This window comes from Neospora caninum, chromosome X (assembly GCF_000208865.1).
Source record: "Neospora caninum Liverpool complete genome, chromosome X".
NCBI lineage: Eukaryota > Apicomplexa > Conoidasida > Eucoccidiorida > Sarcocystidae > Neospora > Neospora caninum.
The window spans coordinates 2602573-2622708 of NC_018396.1; the positions used below are offsets into that span (position 1 = coordinate 2602573).

The window sequence follows — 20136 nt, forward strand, 5'->3', positions numbered from 1 at the left end:
GTTTGCCGTTTAAAAAGGGGAGACCATTTCGGAAGTGAGTTGTGTCTTTGTGGTCGCCGTTCTCTGAAACAGCGGCGACCTATGTCCATTTTTCTGCGACCAAAGACGCGAGGAAAGAACCTCTTTCTCTCGCTTTACCCCTTTTCTCGTTTTTTCGGTCGCGCTCGTGTCTTCTGCTCTTGCAGGAAAACGCAATCTTTTCCACGAGGAAAACTTCCGCTTTTCTAAATGTATATTGACATACAGAGAGGATGCATATGAGCACATGTTACAGATATGTTGATATAGCTCTGCATATTTCTCTCTGTATGCGCACTTGATGCTTTTAAAGAAGGCAAAACGCTGGAAGACTTTGAGCACCTGCAACGTGTCGCGCGCCCCGATGCGGCACCAGGCTCCGGTCGAAAGTTCCTTCGCCGCTTTAGCCACAGAGAGAGAGAGGCAGTTGACACAGAGAAGCTCGCGAGGAAAGGCGAAACGCACAGCGGGGCCAGGACAACTCGGCCGCATTTTCAAAGGCACGCAAGACACAGCGGGCGGAGCTCGTGCCGCGAGAGATTCTTCTGAGTGTCAGCGCGTCGAGAGAAACAACCGGGAAAACGCATCGCCTGCGACTGCAGACGTTCCCCGTGGAAGACGTACAGTGCAACTGCGAGGCGAAAAAGAAGACGCACAGCGGCGAAGAGCGACGGCGCCCACAGAGACCCGTCGACAAAAGCACGGCCAGGAGAGGAGTAATCGCGAGAAAGGTCTCGAAACCACTTCGCGGTCTCTTGTTTTGTCTCTCCGCTCGCTCTCACTGCGTTGTTTGCGGGAACCAGCATCTGGAGGGCGTAGCAATTTTGTCCGCTCTGTCCAGAACTGGCTCATCTCCGCGCCGCACGCGGACATTCTCGCGTTCCTTCTCACGCTCCTTCTCGCGTTGCTCCGCCGCTCCTCGCCGCCTTCCCCAAGCGCTTGAAAACGCTTGTCCGGACAGGATTTCTCGGTTTATTTGCTCGACTGCGTGCGCAAGAAAAGACACAAGGCCTCCACTCCCCAGCGGCACTCGCTTTTCTGCGCAAACGTCGGAGCACGGGGCGCTCTCTTCGCCTTTTTCCCGAATTTGAAGAGAATCTGGCGACCGCTGCGAGTCTGCGTTGCCATGCACGGGCGCATGGCCTTTCTCCTCTTCACCGCCGAGACGCTTCGCCTCCGCTGCAACGCGTTGCGCTTCTGCCTCGAACCGGTCGCTGATGCGCACTGTCTGTCTCCTCACTTCGGCGCCTGCGTCTCCTAGACCCGCTGTCTGGCCGCCTGCCTCACGCGTTTCTCCGCACGAGGTTTGGGCGGCGCGAAGGCGCTGCGCGGGCGGCGAAGAGAGAGGAAGGAAACCTTCGAGAACCTGAAAATCGGCGGAAGAAACGAGGCGCAATGTGGAACGAGGCGAGAACACTCCAGCAGGGACACAAGAGAAGAGGAAGAAGACGGACAAGAGAGCACGCGCAGCGAGATAGAGGGAGGAAGTCTCCGGAGAGGCACGCGCACCTGGAAGGAGAGGCGAAGGCGAGCCATGCCGACGACCCGCTACGTCCATCTGTGCATCTAAGTTGATACTCGGTTATGTATTTTAGACTTTGGGCGAAACAGGGTTGGGCACGGGGGAGAAAAGCGAAGGTGGAAGCAAAGAGAGAAGGCGAGGCACTTAGATGTTGAACGTGTCATCGGCGCTCACCTGCAAATCGTGCGCGACAGTCCACACTGCTGCCGGCGACCGAGGTTCTGCGAAAAGGCCAACATCGCAGACACGAGGAAAGGAGCTTTCAATCCATCAGGCGCACAGCCTCGAAACGCTTCGAGAGTTGCTTCCCAAGTTTGACATCTCCAGAAACGCTTCACTGCGCCCGAGCGTTTTTCTTCTCTCTCTGACCAGTCAAAGGTCTTTCGGTCGCTGGTTTCGCAGTCTTTAAATGCGTTCCCGGCGCCTCTTGTCAGGCTGTTCATTCCCCTTCCGCCGTCGCGGGCGGTTGCTGGGTGACTCCTTTTTTCGCCGTCTCGCTGACAAGCGTGAAGCTTTGTCTCTTCGCCCGTTTGAGATTTTTCTCGCGTGCTCGCAACTTCCGTTTCTTGTCCTCTCTTCTCCGCCTGTTTGCAACTCACCAGCGGCGCGGGGGCGACCAAGCAGCAGGCCGTCCGGAGTCACAGCGCCGCAGCCCACCACGGCAATGTCGACTGAAACAGGAAAAGGAGATCACGGGAAAGAGAAAGGAATAGACAGAGGCGGAGCCGTGAGATCGAAGGTAGCACTAGAGAGAAAAGCCAGAGGAAGCGGAAGGACAAGAGAGAAGTGAGAGGTAAAGAGGAGCGAGAAATGACGAATCAACCATATGTGGACATGAAACGACAGAGGAAGAGAGCACAGCGCCAAACGCTGCCGATGCGGGAGAGAGCCTGTAGCTAGGTGAAGGAAAACGAGAGTTTCGACCTTACCTTGAAAGCTCTGGAGGTCTTCCAAGGGTTTTTCGTCGACCGCAAACAGCTCCCGATGTTCTCCTGCCGCGTCTCTCGCCTTCAACACCAAAAACACCTTCCTCTCCTCCCCTGGTGGTGCTGACGAAGGCGCGGAGTCGTCGCCAAACTTTGGGGTCCTTGCTGCCTCTTCGCTCTCTTCTGTCTCTTCTCTCTCTCCTTTTCCTTTCCTCTCTGCTTCTCTCTCTTCTGCTTTCTCTTTCTCTCCCTCTTCGCTGGTCTCCCAGAACGAGGGGAGAGTGAGGAATGCTGCGAGAAGAGAAAGAGGACAGAAGACAAAGCCGGGCAGAAGCAGAGAGAGATCTAGGTTGCAGCGAAGATAGAGGCGGCCCGAGATGGTGCCAGCCGGCCTACACGAGGAAGAAAACGCGAAAAGGGACAAAACACGGAGCAGAAGAGACGAAAGCTTCGGCAACCGGAGGAAAACGGAGAAAAACTAGGAAACCGAGCAAAGCGCATCGGTGCTTCAAAGACGGAGACCGAGGGAAGACTCCGAGAGAAAAAAGGTGGGCAACATTTCACTTCGGCAGTCTCCTGCCGGATGCTAGTCGGTACGGCATACTGAGGTCTATATGTTTAGGTTAATTATGTTAAGGCTACGGGATTTGGTAAAGGAGGAAAACGACGCGTTTCGTGCAACTTACTCTTGGTAGCCAGCTCGTCTTCTCGCATGAGAGCCAGCAGCGTGCCGTCGAGGAGCGCCTCTTTCCCCGGGAGACCGGGGTCGATCCAGATGACCGATGCGTGTCGCCTGGACGCACCCGGAAAAACGTGAAGAGAAAGCAAAGCACAAGACTCGACCCCGGGTGCGACGACAGGTCGCCAAACTGTCGAGACGGCAAAAGGGATCTAGAGAGGAGCGAAGTTTTACAAAAAACACCCCTTCCCCTTTTCTTTTCGCGCTCTTCCCTCTTGCCACCGAATCCTCGAGTGCTGCCTTTCTTCTCGTTTCTCCCACTGTTTTCCCTCACCAGTCTTCGCTTTTCGTCAGTCGCCCCAGCGCCGTTGGCGCGCCGTGGAAGTTCGGGAAAAGCCACCGTTTTCTGTTTCTGGCTTCTTCGCTCTCTGCTTGGCGTCCTTCCGCCGCACTGCGTTCGCTTCTCTCTCTCTCCGCTTCGCCTCTCCCGTCGCTCCCCCCTTCGCGCTTTCCTGCCTGCGTCGTCTCCGGCACGGCCCGACAGCGCGAGAGCAAGCCGAACACGTGCGCCAGGAGGTAGTCTTCTACGTCCTCTCTACGGTCGAGCACGCGGCCTCGAGACGGCAGCAGAAGAGACAGAAGAGGCTGCCCTGGCCGAGGCGATCCAGCACGAAAGGAAGCGCTGCCAGAGGCAAAAGAGAAAGGAGACAAAGAGAACGGAGAAGGAGAAAGAGAGGAAGGAGAGGAAGCACAGGGAGACGAGGAGGGAGGAGACGAGCAGCAGGTCGAGTAAGCTGAAGATGGAGAGGACGAAGAACGACGGGCAAGAGAAGCGAGAGGTGAAGAGAGTTTCCCTGCCGGCGTGCGCCCGTCGTTCTCCTGGAGTTTGCGCTTGACGTCCTGGAGGATCGCCCCAAGCTGTGGGTGTCTGAGACGATAGTGGAGGGGCGGAAGCGAGCACGGCGCGGGAGAGACGCGCGGCTTCGTTTGGCTCTGGCGGAGGCCCTCTGTCGTTTTCTCTGTTCCGATTTCGGTCCCCACTCCGGGCACTCTTCCTTCTCTTCCTTCGTGCTCTCGCTTGTCACGGTCGTCCTCTTCTGCGTCTGGCTGGCGCGCGACGCGTTCGAGTGCCCTGCACGCGGGCGGCCTCGGTTCCTTCGCTTCGTCACTCGCGCCGCGTTTTCCTAGCTCTGCGCGGCTCTCGGCGACGCGAACTTCGTCCGGAACGAGAGCATCCACGTCCACCCAGACGAAGCGTCGATTGCGGAGCCCGCCGTCGCCTTCTTCGCCTCGCAGGTTCATGAAGAGGAGTGGGAAAAAAGCTGGAAATGGCTTGATGAAACATCGGTACTTGGATCGTGAGAAAGACGCGAGCTGCGGGAAAACAGACGACACTGGCAAGGATGACCAAAGCGCAGAAACAGGCCACCCGCCCCCCGCAGGCGCGCCCTCTAGAGCGGCGCCAAAAAGGGGAGAAGACACAGAAGCGAGGAAGCGCGTGAAGCAAAGAAGTACGGAGGAAAAGAGAAAGAAGCGGAGAGGAAAGGAAGCAAAGAGGCAAGGCAGCAAAGAAGGAAGGCGGAAGGAAGAAGGCTTAGGAGAATCACGTACTGAGCAAGTATCGAAAGCCTCCTTTTTAGAGCACAGGAAAAAAGAGAGACGAGACGAACTCGCCAGTTGACGTACGCCGCCGCACGAGCGTCAGGAGACAGCGGAAACCGCACCACGGGAGCGGCGCCACGGTCTCTCTCCAACCCCCCTCGAGGCTTACTGTGGGTAGAGATGTTAGCCAAGAGCAAACTTCGTCTCTCCATCTTTTCCTGTTTTCCTCCAGTTCCAGGTCGCTGTCCTCTGCCTCCGTTTTCTTCGAATGTGTCTTGTCCTTTTCTTGCTTGCCTGTTTGCGCGCGGTCGCCCCCCGAGTCGCCTGCTGCCTGCGGCACGTTTCCTCCACGTTCTCTGCCTTCTCGACCTTTCCCGGCGTCTTCTCTTCGTCGCTTCCGGAAATGCGGCTGCGCATGCAGATGACTGGCCACGAGGCCCCACAGCTGGTCTGTCTCTTCCCAGACCTCTCGGGCAGCGCATGCGTCGTCAGCTTCCCACCCCGGCCCCTGCTTTGTCCCCCCTTTCTTTCTCGCCTCTAGCCGCGCATGCTCCTCTCCAGGCACAGAAAGAGAAGAAGAAAGAGACAAAGCAGAGGCGCCAGAAGAGATTTGAGCATCGGCAGGGGGGACTGGAGACGACTGACGGCACAAGGTGGGCGTCGAGGGCGAAGGAGAGGACTGCGAGGAAGAGCGCTCCTTGCAGCCCCCAAAGTCGACGAGGAAGTTCTTCTTTTTTCCGCCTGTCGCGTTGTAGAAGAGCGCGAGGACGCGGTCTCCCACTCGGCACACAGGAAGAACGCCTGCAGCGACGCACTCTTCGTCCACCGCGGCCAAAGAGCCAGGAGGAGAAGAGGCAGGTGCAAAAAAACCGGAAAAGCGACGAGGAGACGCTCCACGCTTGCCGGCTGGCGAGACACTCGCCATTCTGGGCGGCGGCTGACAAGGCCAAAGCGGTTTCCTCGCGAAGCCGAGTGGCCCCGCCGAGCTCGAGAGCAACGAAGGAAAAACACTTGAGTCAGAGAGGACTGAGAACGATTGCCGAGAGCAGAGAGGCGCTAGAGAGAGAGCATCAGAGAACGCGAGAGGGAAGTGAGAGAACGGAGGGGTCGGAAAAAGAGGAGAGCTCGAAAGCGAAGCGCACGAACGAGACACACACAGACAACGAGAAGGAAGAGACAACAGACAAAACAGGGTTTCCCAAAACGGGCTCCGTTGTTTCCCAGAGACCGATGCTCCTCTCCGCTTGCCCAGCATCTCAAGCCTAGCGCTACAGGCGATGTCTTTTGTCCCTGGAATCGATGGCGCCGACACTCCGCTTCCGTGCTACTTGTCGTTCTTCTCCGGCAGCTTGGCTGTCTCTCCCTCTTCCTCTCGCTTCTTTTGTCCGATCTTTCCTTCTCCGTGTTACGTCTCCAAACTTTCTGCTTAGAAAGCGCCCGCCGACGTCGAGAGGAGGGCGCCGTCAGCGCTGCCAGTCTCTCCGGGGTTGCACATGCTCGCAAGCTACGTCACAAACGTACAGACAGATCTCGAGGACGAGTGTCTCTGATTATTGGGTTTGAACTGTTACCAGCGAAAAGCTGAAGGTTTGTCGAGACCTCGCACGGACTTTCGCCCCTATACACATCGACAACTCCACTCACAACTGCCCATTTTCCCCTTGAAAAGTTCGAAAAGTTCAAACTGAACCACTAGCACATCAGCGTTCAATATAGAGAGATATGTGAAAATGAAAATAGATAGGCAGAGATGAATGCAGACGGAATTCCTGGGTGTAGATGGATGCAGACGAAAACACCTGGAAATGAATGGATATAGATACATACAGAAGGATCTACGCATGAATATGAGTACTGCGAGGGCAATGAGATTGAGGCCTGCGAAAAGACGCACACACGTGCACGGAGAGAGGTTGAGCGGGTCAGTAAGGAAGAACAGAAGTCGACGAATTGAAGTGAAAAGACATTCCTTAGTGAGATCAAGATGACACGGCGAGGGAACGGCAATTTGTGTGCGCAGCGGGCCTCGCAGGGCCGCTCTTGCGAAATCCCCTTGTGTACAAGTGAGAGCGCCGCACAAACACAACGCCGGAAGGCAAAGAAGGAAACGAGAAAAGGAGGCTGGTTATCAAGCGTCGAGATTCGCGTCTCTCCGAGAAGAATTCCTCTCGTTTTCTGGCGTCGCGAGGAGATATCGCTGCGGTTGTTTCCACGGAAGAGTGAATTGTTGATTTTCTAACGCGTGCATGCGCATCTTTTTTTCTGGATGCATGTGTGTGCCGGCTCAGGAGACAGCAGAAAACCCCCGCGTTTCCGCGACCGTGCTCTTCGCGCGCACCCTCAGCAAGAGTCCTTTTCCCTGTCTCGTATCTCCTGCTTGTGCCCACGAAACGTTTTCCCCCGTAGATCCAGCAAGTCAAGCGGACCCACAAGGTGTATAGGAGTAGCAGAGGAAGTTGGGAGGACAGGAATCCGCGGCCGGGAACAGAGGCACACAGGCCAGGCACTTGGAGACCGGTTCTGCTGGGCCGGGTCGACTGGCAATTCCAAAGACATTCAGACCTTCACAGTCTGAAGTTACGATTCCGTCTATGCCTGCATCGACCTGAACACGAATCTGGGAAATGGAGAAGTAACCTGCCAGTGTCCTCTCTCTGCTTCGAGCTAGAGAAAACATGGCAACTTCGCGGTTCTCTCAGCTCCTCTCTGCAAGAGGCCTGGTTGCTGCGGGTCTCTCTTTCGTCGGGGGTTGGTACTGCAGACAAACTCTCGCGGATGTTTCCCGCCCTCCCCCGCGTGCAACGCCCGCGTGTGTTTCTTCGACTGGTTCAGCTTTGTCAGCTTCTCCTTCAGCTTCGCCTTCAGCTTTTCCTTCCGCTTCTTCGCACCAGGCTGTGGTTTCTGGAGGGACGAGAGGGCGAGGGAGAGAAGGGCCCTCTGGTTGCCGTGGTCTCTTGGTCACGCGCCGAATTGTCGTGCCGCTGAGGGAAGTCGAAGAATTTGCGGATTTGCTGAACGCCCTGGCGAACTACAACACTCGACAATATGGTTTTCTTTCTCACTCCATCTATGTCCACGAAGTAACTGCTTCGCCCTCGTCTTCTGCTTCGTCTTCTGGCGGCGAAGGAAACGAGGTCGTGGCGCTGGAGATTTTGGTGTTTGAAGAGTGGGCTGATCCGCTGGCAGCCAAGGCCGCTTTGAAGTCGGCAGAAATCAAGAACAGCATGGAACAAGCGAGGAGGCGAGGCTGGGACTTGAGAGGGGAAGTATGGGTAGGTCTCGCGGGAACAAATGCCCGCCTACAGAAAGCATAGCAAAAGCCCAGGAGACCGGAATCCGGATGGGGCCTTCGCTAGCTCTGCATTTTTCAACAGAAAGCGCCTGTTTCTTCGTCAACTGCCGACCGTGCTTGTCCAACCGAGAACATCCAAACGCACATACCTCTCTCTATGTGTCTGTGCAGAGATGTTTAAATGTAAGTGAATACGCGTATTTGTTGCAGTGACCCGTGTGCGCAAATCGCTCTTGATCAGTGGTTGTATCACTCTAGCCCTCTCTACGGTCAACCACCGCTCTGGAGGTGCGTATCTCTCTTCCTGGGTCTTCATCTCCCCGTCTGTGGACTTGTCTATCCCTCTGTACATCACCTACAGCCTCTCTGTTTCTTTCTATATATTTCCACCACCTGTGCTGCTACGGCTGGCCGCACTCTTCCTCTTCGTTGTCGCTTTCTTCTAGCAAACAGGGTACTGCCGTCTTCTTTCGGATACTCCAAAGCGGAATAACCACGGCCACACGTACGCATATATATATGCATAATGTAGATTCGGAGAACAGTGTACATGGATCCCTATCTGTCTCTTTGACGATGTAGAGTTGTGAAATTCGTGGACATGATAGAGATGTCTGGATAGGCGTTTCATTGTCTGCTTCTCCATGTCGAGTCCTCGTTTCTGTCTTTTTGTTTTCCGCTTGTTCGCTTCTTGGACAAAGCAACCGTCGAATCCTCCATTTTCGGTTCTCTCGCTTCGCAATTCAGCGAGTCTTTGTCTCTCTCGCGCAACTTCTGTGGGTGCCCGGAAGTTCCTGGAAGGCCCCAGAACCCTTTCCGAAAAAAAGCTCTTTTATTCGCTCGTCTTCTTTGTTTGCTCAAAGGCAATCTCTGTGGTGTTCGCTGGCAGCTGCTTCTGGTGTGCGCACACAAACTTTTGGGGGACAGAAAAAGCACCTGGGTACAGCTGCGAAAGCTTGTGGGGATTTTTCTGTCAATCGACCGCGCAACCCCCGATAGTCCACCTTCTCCGCCTCTGCGGTACTCGCGATCCGACGGACCGCAGCCGGAGAGATTTTTTAGATACACCAAGCTGCTGCGCAGCTCCAGACAGCGATAGGGAAACGCTGACGCAGTCTAACTCCTGGTTTCTTGTTTCGTAGCACATCTACAGGAGTTTGTTGTCAAGGCGCCAGAGAAGAACGGCCTTGGACACAGAATCCGGGTGCTGCCTCGCTCTCGACGTTGAGAACTCCAGGGGGTGTGGAGCCAGGAGCGGAGACACGGGTTTCTCTGACGAAAACACGGCAAATGGTGAAGGTCAACCAGCAAGCGACGAGGAAGGCATCGCGGAACGAGAGACTGGCATATTCACGATGTGCCGTCGTTGTCGGCCGGCGGCGTCCACGCGAGAGCCTCCCTCCCGAGGCGTCATGTGACTGCTTTCCTCCCACGTTTGCTCATTTCGCAGAAATTGACAAATCTGAGTTACTGCTTTGTACGAAAAAGCAAGGGAATTCGTTGTTGCGCCGCATCGCTCTTCTGTGGGTCTCGGATAAAGAAAACGGAAAGCCGACACAGGCCACCGAGACAAGGGGAGACAAGAAACAAAAGGGAAAAGAACAATGCTGTCAAGTGGCGGAAGCGAAGCCAACTGAGGAGTTCACAGTAACCGTCAGGTCCTTCTCTCATTCTAAAGCGCCGCTTTTATCTCGCAATCTGACTCAATGCAGCCCCTCCGCGCAGATACACAGATACATGCATCCAGACATAAGTGTATACACACAAGCAGACGCATGCATTTACATAGATATATACAGATAGAGGGTGTACTTGATCGTGCAATGCAATCCGTCTTATAAAGCAAGAAACAGACGGAGGGGTGTACTGTTGTATCTGCGCATCAAGGTGCACTGGACGTGAACCCGCCTCAAAACGGCCACGAACTGAGGAATCGACAAGTGTGCATATGCGTCTTTCGGTCCTCTTCCTATAAAGGTATCTATGCGTTTTGTTAAGTATATTTATTGCGGGGTTGTCTCCATTTGTTTCCTAGGTCGTTTTACTGGAAAGTCAACTGTGTCAGTTCTGTCGGTGCCCGGTCCACCTTTCAAGTTCGTATTCTGTCGTGTTCTGTTTTTCGTTTCCTTTCCCGTAGTAGCGTTGACAAGAGCCTTTCCCGTTTTCTGCTCGTCTCGTCAAGGCCCTTTAGACCCTCATATGGAGCAGTTTTTCGTGCACCCATAGGGCGACCAGGACTTTCACAACGGCAAGAATTTTCCTGTTTTCGAAAGGCAGGCGCAGATCTACACAGCATTGCGCCGTGGCGTTCTTACACCTGGACTCCCTGTTTGCCTATGATCTGCGGAAACAAATCAGACAGCAGAAAACAACCCACGAGAAGCCGAGCTTCGTGAGATTGTGCAGTTGATGGATGACTGCGCCGTTGCATGGAAACTCTTATTTTGCATAAAACAGCAGTGCGTTTCAGCAAGCGGCGACACATGCACACAACCCAACTGGCAAAACGTACAAAATCCAAAGCAGGGAAGGTGGAGATCGACCGATCGCTATGAGGGGACGCTTAGAGGAGACCCACGCTTTTTCTTCTGGTTTAGGGGAACGAAAGCTTCAGACATGCAGTGGCTGTAGAACAGGCAGAGAAAGCCTTGGAGCGAAACAAAACGTGAGGTCGTCTCCACAGCATTGCGCACCAAATGTTTCCGAAACCTTTTTTCTCGTTACGTTCCTGACTACACACATCTCGAGATCTGCGACAGGCTTCGAGTTGTGCTTGCCGGGCGATTTGAGAAATAAACTGAAGCGTTCCCTGACGACCCGAGATGAGTCCCGGCTTTTTCCTTCTTTCTGCCCTCGTGTAGACTCAGCCTCTCCCTAGGTTCCCTTGCGTTGCCCGGTCAATGCTTCGCCATGTGCCCGACGCACCTCAGTCCACGTACAAGTCGCAGGATCGTAGAAGTGGTAGACCAACGCCTCTCCTCTGCCACGCCTTTGCAACTCATGCGTCTCTCCAGCTATTTTCGTTTTCTGTTCCTCGCTTTCCTCTCTCGTCTTCTTTGGCCTGTATACTGCGTGGCTGGCGGAGCCGAAGGAGAGCCTGGATTTCCTGTGTCCCTTTGCGGAGTGCTTTCCTTTCCTAAACTGACTGGAAGACAAGGGAGAACCCGAGGGGCGGGTCACAGAAGGCTCTTGCGTCGCGAAGTCTCGGTCTCCTCTCTGCGTGTCAGCCGGATCCTGTTCATACCATTTCTCTCCTTTATCGGGAGGGAGACTGCCAGCGCCTTCCCGCCCTGAGGCACCTATGCTCTTCTCAGAGTCCAAAAGACCTAAACGTAACCAAAGACGAAACCAGGAAGAAGCCAAACCGCAGTCCCTGTGAGAAACGCAGACCTGTGTTTACGCGACGCATGTAGGCAAATACACACACGCAGTACACACACAAACACGTGGAGGCCAGTCGGGATAGAAATGCATGCATCTTTGTCATGGTACGGGTAAATATGTGTGCGAATCGTTCTAGATGCATCTGTACCTTTACACGAAAAAGAAGACGAATGGCAGACTTTGCGAGCTTCCTTTCTTGCTATTTGCCGTTCTCTCAGCCGCCGCACTTTGTTTCACTCCCGCGGAACAGCCTCGGACACCTCCTCGAGATTCCTACCCGGCAGAAATGAAACGCATCTACGTCTGAATACCTGCTTATGTATGTGTACACGTGTATTTGTAGATCGATACACGCAACCTGCGACCACGCACTGTACTTCCACCTGTCTAGTGAAGAAGGAGTGGCGGCGCGCATAGAATCAAAACGCTATCTCCCTTCCTCAGCATCTCTCCTCTCCCTCTTCTTTTCCTCTTTGCGTCCGTCCCCTTTTTTCGCTGGGTCGCGTCGCTTCTGTTGTTCGTCGAGTCTTTCTGTCATCCCAGGACAATTGCTTGTTTTTTCCTCCCCTTCGGGCGAAGACGCCTCGTAGTCAAGACTCTCTAGTTCGAGACTGAAATTACCTCCGTTCCTGTCCTCCGCGTCCCCGCGCTTCCCAGCAGCGTGAAAGCAGGGAGAGATGCCGTTCTCGTTTCTCATTAGAGCACTGCCGCCAGTTTCTGTTTCCTCCGGAGAGAACACGACGCCACTGCCGTTCATAGGAGCGACTGGGTCATTGCGTCGCTTTTTTCCCGACGCGAACTCGCCCCTGTCATCCTCTGCTTCCTGCGGCTGATCGGCGACTCCCGGTTCGCAGAAGCAGTGCGTTACCGGGTTTTCTTCCCGCGCGCCTTCCTCTCCAGGTTTAGCCAAAGGCCGAGAACAGCAAGGCGCTGCAGGCGTCTGGGGCGACCGAGCCAGCTGATGCTTCTTCTGCGACTCTTTCGGGTTTTCAAAGGCGAGACACACGTTGCCTTTCCTCCCGTTCAAGCCGTCTTCTTCCTTCTCCGCTTCGCCCTTTTCTACCGCGGTCGACGTTTCTGATTTCGCCAAACGCTCCTCGCGCCCATCACCCCCCCTCTCCTCTTGTTCCACCTCTTGTGGATCTGACGCTTCTGATGGGACTGGGTCCGTCCCTCTTCCTGTCTCCTCGTCTCCAGTCTGCCGGGGAGAAGCGCTGTCGTCCGCGGCTTCGGCTTTTTGCATTCCCAACAACGGGTTCACACGAACTCTAACTTGAGCACTAACGTGGCGAGCCTCAGCCCACACTCCATTCGAAAGGCTGTCCTCGTTAGGCGCGTCACGCTGCTGAGAGCTAGCGGCGTTCTTGTCTTTCCAACTCGCATGCCTAAAAGGTTTACGGACACGGGTAGCCTCCTTGTCCGCGCTGTCACTCCCTCGCTTCTTACGCGGGGTACGGCTGCTGCTGCCAGCGAGACTGCTCTCGTGATTGGTGCTTTGCGTCGGGATATCCCTCTGCCCCCTACCGACCCCGTCACTCTTGTTCTCATCCTCACAATCATTATAAAAGGCAGTCTTGCTCCCGCAGTTCCTCTCCGTGTCCACGGTTCCACTCCGAGGAGAGTCCCCACTACCCGCGTTCGCGGCCTGCTGGCTCTTACCCCCAGGCTCGGCAGCGCGTCTATTCGAATCAGCACTCCTCTCACGACTCTCGCGCGCAGGACTGACCGTCTGCGTAGAGTCAGGCGGTTCCGGAGCATCGCTAGGCAGACGCGGTTCGCCGCAGTGGCTGTCTTCAACATCATCTCTATCGTTCCTATCAAGACTATCCTGTGTCTGATTCCTGGCTCTTTTGTTCCCATTCTCGCTAGGCTCCGCAAAGTCGTGAAGTTCGTGGCAAGAGCCGCCGCTGTGTCTCCCACCGACAGGACCATCTCCCTCCACGTGGCTGTCCCTAGGGGAATTCGTGTGGTCATTTGCCGCAAGATGACTGGTTGGAATGCCTCCTCCGGCCACACGTACCGTTTGTTCAACAACCCCCAAATGTCCGTCCTTTCCTTCCCATTCGGGCGCTTCGTTTCTTTCTCTTTCGTCTTCTTTTCGCTTAGCGTTTGGTGAAAAGTAAATCACTCCCAGCTCTGTCGCGGCGGCCGCTTGGCTAGGACTTAAGCAGAGAGGATAGGGCGAGTGGCGACAAAGAACTAAGGGGCGCAAGTGCTGAAGCATGGCTTCCTGCTTGTGGGCGATCTGGCAAAAGTCGCTTCGTTCCTCGGTTAAACCCCTCCCGGGGTTGGACCCATCCGCAGCGATGTTTATGCCGTGCATGTAAGCTGGGTCCACCGCGTGCACGTTCTCGAAAAAAACGGAATTCGCCTGACCGCCGAGCACTTGGGCGTAATAGAGCGAAGACGCGTAGGTCCCAGGTGGAGCGAAAAGGGCGAAGTTGTCTGGAGGCGGCGGAGGCGGCACTGAGGGAGGAGGCGGAATTGTCGCAGCGACGAAAGCCTCGAGCGCGTGTCCAGCTCGCTGCTTTCCAGATCTCGAGTTTCGAGCAGGGAGCGAGGCAGGCTCCTCGGGCAACGCAGAACGCACCGGCTGTCCGTGAAGGGGGTCAGAAGCATAGCAATCTCCCGACGCGAAGGTCGAGACAGAGCCAGCTTCTCTTTCTCGTCCCAGAGAGGGGCAAACAAGCGAGGAAGGCTGAGAATAGACAGTGCTCGGAGGGCTCCACCCGGGGTGGTCCGTTTGAACTTGCGAAACACCCGAGAAGACGGGAAAACCTGGACGGGCCGAACAACCCTGGGAAGTCGAAGGAGGACGAGAAGAGGCGACTTCCGAGGAAGCACCGCGGGGGAATTTCAAAAATCTCCTTCCTACTAGAAATACGCGCAAAGCAACAAAAACGTCAACAACAGAGACCCCGAAACACGGTGAACTGTCTGCTCACAAATCCATAGGCATCCATGCTTTTCTTTGCGGATATCTTCGTTCACTATACGTATCCACACGCACAAATATATATATATATATATATATATATACATACATACATACATACACATATATATGCTTGTGCATGCAGAGATACTCACGCAGATTCACTTAGAGTGAGCAAAGAGAAAGGCACCCCGTTCGCCTTCTACATTCCTGCAGGCCTGCCATGAGGCACTTTCCACTTTGTGTGTCCGTGTGCATGTTGTGGTGACTCCTCGCGTATGTCCAAGTGCATTCCAAGACGAACACCCATTTCCACAACTTTGTGTGAATGTGCGCGGATGGTGTTTTTTTTCTGCTCTGCCTCCACCCCTGTTCCTGTGGTGTCAACCTGTTCTTCGTCTTCTCGTATGAAGGTGGATCCACCTTGCTTTCCCGTTGGTTCTCTCTGGCTGTCCTCTGCATGTTCGCGATTTGTCTTACTCTCAGGGTGTTCGCGCATTGCCCCTCGCCCGAGTGTGGACGCTGGCGCTCGACCGTCTCGGCCGCGCTCTCCTTTCGCTTGCCACGCAGCCTCCCCAGTTTCGTGGCCGGGAGGCAAGTGATGAGGCGCGTTCCACAGTGGAGAGTTGTGGCTGTGTCCAGCAGCAAGTGACGAGGAAGGGTACGGAAAAGCAGCAGAAGGTGGCTTGTGGGCACCTGGTCGATGCGCCTGTGAGTGCGGAGGTCTCTCGTGGCGCAGAGGACGGGGCGGGATCGGCGCTTCAAAAAGAAAGCCCAGACGGCTTTTCGCAGCAGGCCTGGCGCAGTCCAGCACGAAAGAGAGAGAAAGGGAGAGAACAGACAGGAAAAAACGTTTTGAGCCAAGACTCCTAACGGCAAGCAAAGAATCGGTTGCGTTCGTTTTCCCCAGTCGAGTCCCCACTTTCAGTTTCTCTAGATTCTCTCGTTTCCGTCACTCCTGCGCCGCTGTGTCTCGGCTAGGTTTTTCTCCTTTCTCGCGCGGCGATGGATTCTTCTCTCGAAAGAACACGTGGTGACCGGTTCTCCTTCAGCCTGCGCAACCCTATGACACTCTCGCCGCTGGGTTCTACGAGGGGTTCATTGTGTCGCGCTCTGGAAACAGAACAAGCTTACCGGTCACGTGGCGCTTCCCGCTTCTTCTGCAGGCCCAGCGAGGCCCCTAAGGAAGGCCAGGAGATATTTGCGGCATCGTTAGGCCAGGCGACATTTGCGGCATCGTTTTCAGGGACAAGATCCGCGTTTTCATGGTCTCGGTCCCAACTTCCTTTCGGCTGCTCTCCGATCTTTTCTTCTTGCCCTCCCTTCTCGTGAGTCTCAGGACGAGAGCAAGGGGGACGGGGACTCACCGAAGACTCCCCGCCTCCGCGTGGGCCCTGTGTCTCGTTACCAAGTGGAGTTGCGTCGCCCCCACGCCTGTCTCCGGCAAAAGAGGCAGAAGAAGGGACAGCTTCAGACAGCGAGGAAGACGCCAGAGAAGAAGAAGCAAGAGTGGACGACGGAGGAGAGGAGGAAAATCCAGGTTGACTGCCTTCCGAGGAAGCGTGTCCTGGTGTTCTTCCTTTCTGCTTTCCTCGTTCGGGAAAGACCCGTGCGTGATTTTCTTCAGTAGTGGGAAGCGGAAGATGGGGATGGGGACAGATGACACTTTCTTTCGTGTCTGTCGAAATAGGCAAAGGAACGGTTCTCGCCGCTTCCGATCCCTTCTCCCACGAGCAACCCTCCTCTCCGTCGCCAGATATGTGGTCAGTCCAGCGCCGCGGCATGGCAGCCTTCGAGGCAGACGCAGGGAGCGCAGAAGCCGAGACCGAAAAGGAAGAAGGGGAATGAGTAGGTTTTGCGAGGCCAGTTTCCCCTGGAGGTTTCCTTGTCTTCCCTTGTCGATGAACTTCAGCCCAGCGGCTGACGGTTGTATCCTCCAGCGCTGGCGCAGGGGGGGAAGAAGGCAAGAGAGAAGACCGACGAGAAGGGAAAGACGGAGGCGAGTGTGGCGGCGACTCTATTTTTGAAGACTCTTTTTCAGTGTTGTGTACGGCATGCGCACTCGAACGCGAATGGCTCGTCCTTTCGAGAACCAGACTGTTTCCCTGTCTCTCAGGTGGTGTTTGTGTCTCTTCGCGCTCTTGGCCTGTGCGTGGGGCCGGAGGGTATGATGAAGCTTCCGCGTCTTCACTGAGAACACCGTACACCCGGGACGGCCTCAGGGGATAGGGAAACTCCCGTTTCCTCGCTTTTCTTCCGGACACGAAGTGCCAGCATTCCTCTTTGTGCCCCAAACACGTAACCTTCGAGCAGCCGTTCCTCGTGTCTTCTCGAGACACCGCGAAAGACAAAGACAAGGAGTGAGACAGAGCGCCAGGAGAGCCAGCAGATGAACCTGTGGACTGCCCTTCTTCGGAGAACCTCGATACGACTTCCGCTCGTCTGGGACGTGACTCATCTCCTTGCGTAGGCTGCTCAACGCCGTTTTCCCTCTGCTCTCCAGCCTCCCACAAACTGGGAAACCGATCCGACGAGGTCTTTTCTCTTCTCCCCTTTCGTCCACGGCCTCGTAGCGCATGGAAAGGACCTGCGGCGCAAGAGGGAACTCGGCGCCCGTTTGCTGAAGCAGAAAGCTCACCTTTCTGAGCCGCGTTCTTTTCTTCCTCGAGGCTCGGCCTCAGGAAAGAGTAACTGCCTTGTCTCTTTCCGTTCTCTTGTTCTCCCTTCTCGTTGTGGTCTCCCTTCTTCTCGCTTTGTTTTCCCTTCTTGGTGGCGTCTTCTGCAAAACACTTTCCCTCGTTTCTCTCTTTCCCCGTCAGAGGGAGAGGCGGCCAACGCGACGCGTCTCTCGCGCCCAAGGTCTCTTCCCCAGGAAGGGGAATTCGATCGGTCCCTGGACTGCTTCTCACCTCTTGAGTTTCGTGCCTTTCTAAGGATTGCTTTGCTCTCCCACCTTTCGTTGGATTTTGCGGAAGAAAGACGTCGAGCTGCGCGGCAGACGCACAACCCAGCGCACCTCTCGATTGAGTGCGCGTCACCTCCGGGAAAATGCTTTTGTCTGTGTTTTCTTTTCCCGCTCTAACTGCCTCTCCATGCTGATCCGCCGCTTCATTGTGTCCGGACGGGATCTCCTGTCTTTGCAGCTCCAAATGCGGTTCGGTGTCGCGTGCAGAGGACGAGCCTGCCGCAGCGCTATCGGATTTCTCTCCCTTTTGCGGGTCTCCGAATTCAGCTTGCTCCGCCGGCTTGTCTGCTTCCGTCCGTGCCTTCTCTCTGCCTTCCTCCAGTCCTCTCGCACCTTGAAGACATGCGGCGTCGCGGCTTTCCTCCCTCCTGTTCGGTAGATTTTGTCTCCCAACTCGGCGGCGTGACTTGCTCTGAAGCTCTCCAGAAGGCGCATCTGTGGTCACCGTTCCCGATGTAATCCTGGCAATTTTCTCTTGTTCTCGCGAGGGAGAAGGGTCGAAAAGAACAGGAGACGCTGCGCTTCCCTCTCCCGCCTCGGCCGTCCTTCTCGGCTGAGAAGAACGCTTTTTCGCCTGCCTTTTCGCCCTCGCCGGGTTCGCCGCGGCGCCCCGTGCCGATCGATCCTCACTCAGCCGAGGAGGAAGTGGAGAAGCCCTTTTTGGGAACGGCTGAGAGCAAGCAGGGAAAAAACGGGAACTTGAGAAACGCGGAAAGTGAGCAACTTCAAGAGAACTTAGTAAATTTGAGAAAAAGACAAAATTCCAGACACAACAACGCCTTCTAAAGTGCATGTGTTTTTCATGCCGTATGCATATATATCTATAGATGTGGTCACACTCTCAGCCATCGGGCATCAGCAGAGCCATACACATACAAATACAAGTATATCTTTATAGAAATAAATTTATATATACGTATATGCGGGCACCACGTATGCGCTGATCTCCAAGAATTTCGTTATCGCGACGCGTAAATGCGAAGAAATATGCATGTACGGATACACAGATTCACCTACGCATCTGTCCGCGTGCCCGCCTAACTATACATATCTACATCGGAGCGTTCAGGATACAGTCCTTCAGGTGACTAGAAAGAGAGCCGCAAGCGTTTTGCTCAAAGATCTTCAAACTCCAAACCCTAGAACTCGGATAAATGGGAACTCCCTACCCCTGTGACGACAAAGAGGAGATGTGTGAGGCAAGAAATCAGCCAAAAGAAGAACGAAGCGATTGTTCTCTTCAGTTTCCTTCCGACAGCGGATAGACGTCGACACCCACTGGACACGGACTTTTCCCGCTGTTGCCTGGACACCGGAGCGGCGAGCGAAGAGGCTTTCGCTGGTTCATCGGCCTCGTTTGTGTCGGGCATCGTCGGAGAATTGGCATCTAAGGGGAAGGCCTGACCAGGTGCTAACCGTCGAAGTGGCTTTGCTGGTTTCCCCATTCTTTCTTCCTGATTCTCTTCTCCAAGGGGTCACAGAAAAAGAGAAACCACAAGGGTGGAAACCACAACAAACTACGTAGCAACGCACAAATGAATGTCCATACAGCAACGCATATACGTGTGCGTATATATATGTATATGCATACAGAGATTTCTGTGAGCACGCAGGATCGAGCCAAAGGTCGCTGGCGAAACGAACACGTGTGAACTGAGTTACTTCCCACGGGAAACTGGAGTGGCTTCTGCGAAACAAGACAAAACGGAACTCGCGTTGACTTCGAGCAACATCCCTGGCAACAGAGGGAACGAGCAACCCTTGCCTCAACTATCTCACTATGTATGATGCACACGAGATTGATGAGAAGCGAGAGCCGAGAGAGAAGGGGAAGAGGCCGGTGCACAGAGAGGAAGACTGGAAACGGTTCTGAGGTTTTTGAGGAAACAAGTTTTGCGGACAGATGCGTTCGCGTCGCACGGAAAACTTCTGCGTCTCTCTCAGTTAACCTGCTGTTACTCTCTTTCAACAAGGACACCCGAGAGAAGGAAATATGTTTCATAACCTAGAGCGGGGCATGGCAGAACATACCAGTCAAATTAGTTTTGCATTTGACAGGACGTGCGCGGTCTCGGGCGCTCCGCAATTGTAAAAAAAGTCAACAAATTCATTTAGGCTTTAGAACACCAGCACCGAAAAAAGAAGAAAACCTCTCGCCAAAGGTGTTCGTCTTCCAAGTACGCACAACGCGTTTTTTGCCGTGGACATTTTCAGTATTCATCATGATCCACATGAAGGGGGCTTCGCGACTTCGTTTTGGATTAGGTTTCTTTTCGCGACTTCCCAGCGCACACAGGGAGAGCAGTGTCTTCCTGACGGTCTCGGTGCCGCAGCAAAGAGACAAAAACCCAGGAAAAACGGAAGTAATTGTCGCTGACGAGTACCAGGCACGCTTCTTCGTCCTTAGAGCACGCGCAGATTGTTTCACTGGAGGGCTCCTCGACGTGCAGGACGTGTAAAAGCAGCAAGAATCACGAGCAGGAAGGGACAAACGCATGAAGGAGGCTTCTTCGTCTGTCTGGGAGATATCAGCTGGTTCCCGTTTCCAAGCACACCGAGCATTTGCAGAGTTGCGTTCTCGCCCTCAAAGCATAACGAGAGGAAAACGGTGCGGCAATTGCTACGGGAAACACCAGAAAGAAGAACCACCTGGAGTTGCACCCGTATGCACATCTAACACAGAAGAATCTGCTACTGTGTCAGCTTTTTTCCCTTGGGACAGAATCGAGAAACCACGTAGCGTCTTCGTCGTGTTTCTCTTGTGAAGCGCCGATTTACGCTTCGATAGATCCCCTGCTCTTGCCACTCGCGAC

At 54.7% G+C, this 20136-nt stretch overlaps 3 protein-coding genes across 3 annotated transcripts; 1 reads left to right on the forward strand and 2 right to left on the reverse strand.

Moving 5' to 3' along the window:
* Window positions 1-796: 796 nt before the first annotated feature.
* Window positions 797-5672, reverse strand: NCLIV_047880 (conserved hypothetical protein; the record flags this gene model as incomplete). Its single annotated transcript, XM_003884339.1, has 7 exons — window positions 797-1384; window positions 1715-1761; window positions 2140-2211; window positions 2470-2757; window positions 3153-3259; window positions 3480-4519; window positions 4917-5672. The coding sequence occupies 7 exons, from the start codon at window positions 5670-5672 to the stop codon at window positions 797-799; spliced, it is 2898 nt and encodes a 965-aa protein (XP_003884388.1).
* A 1750-nt stretch (window positions 5673-7422) lies between these two features.
* NCLIV_047890 (conserved hypothetical protein) lies at window positions 7423-8061 on the forward strand (the record flags this gene model as incomplete). The annotated part of the gene is made up of 1 exon (XM_003884340.1): window positions 7423-8061. One exon carries the CDS (start codon window positions 7423-7425, stop codon window positions 8059-8061), a length of 639 nt encoding a protein of 212 aa, XP_003884389.1.
* Window positions 8062-10913: 2852 nt separating this feature from the next.
* Window positions 10914-14857, reverse strand: NCLIV_047900 (conserved hypothetical protein; the record flags this gene model as incomplete). The annotated part of the gene is made up of 3 exons (XM_003884341.1): window positions 10914-11365; window positions 12045-14297; window positions 14839-14857. The coding sequence occupies 3 exons, from the start codon at window positions 14855-14857 to the stop codon at window positions 10914-10916; spliced, it is 2724 nt and encodes a 907-aa protein (XP_003884390.1).
* Between the last annotated feature and the right edge of the window lie 5279 nt (window positions 14858-20136).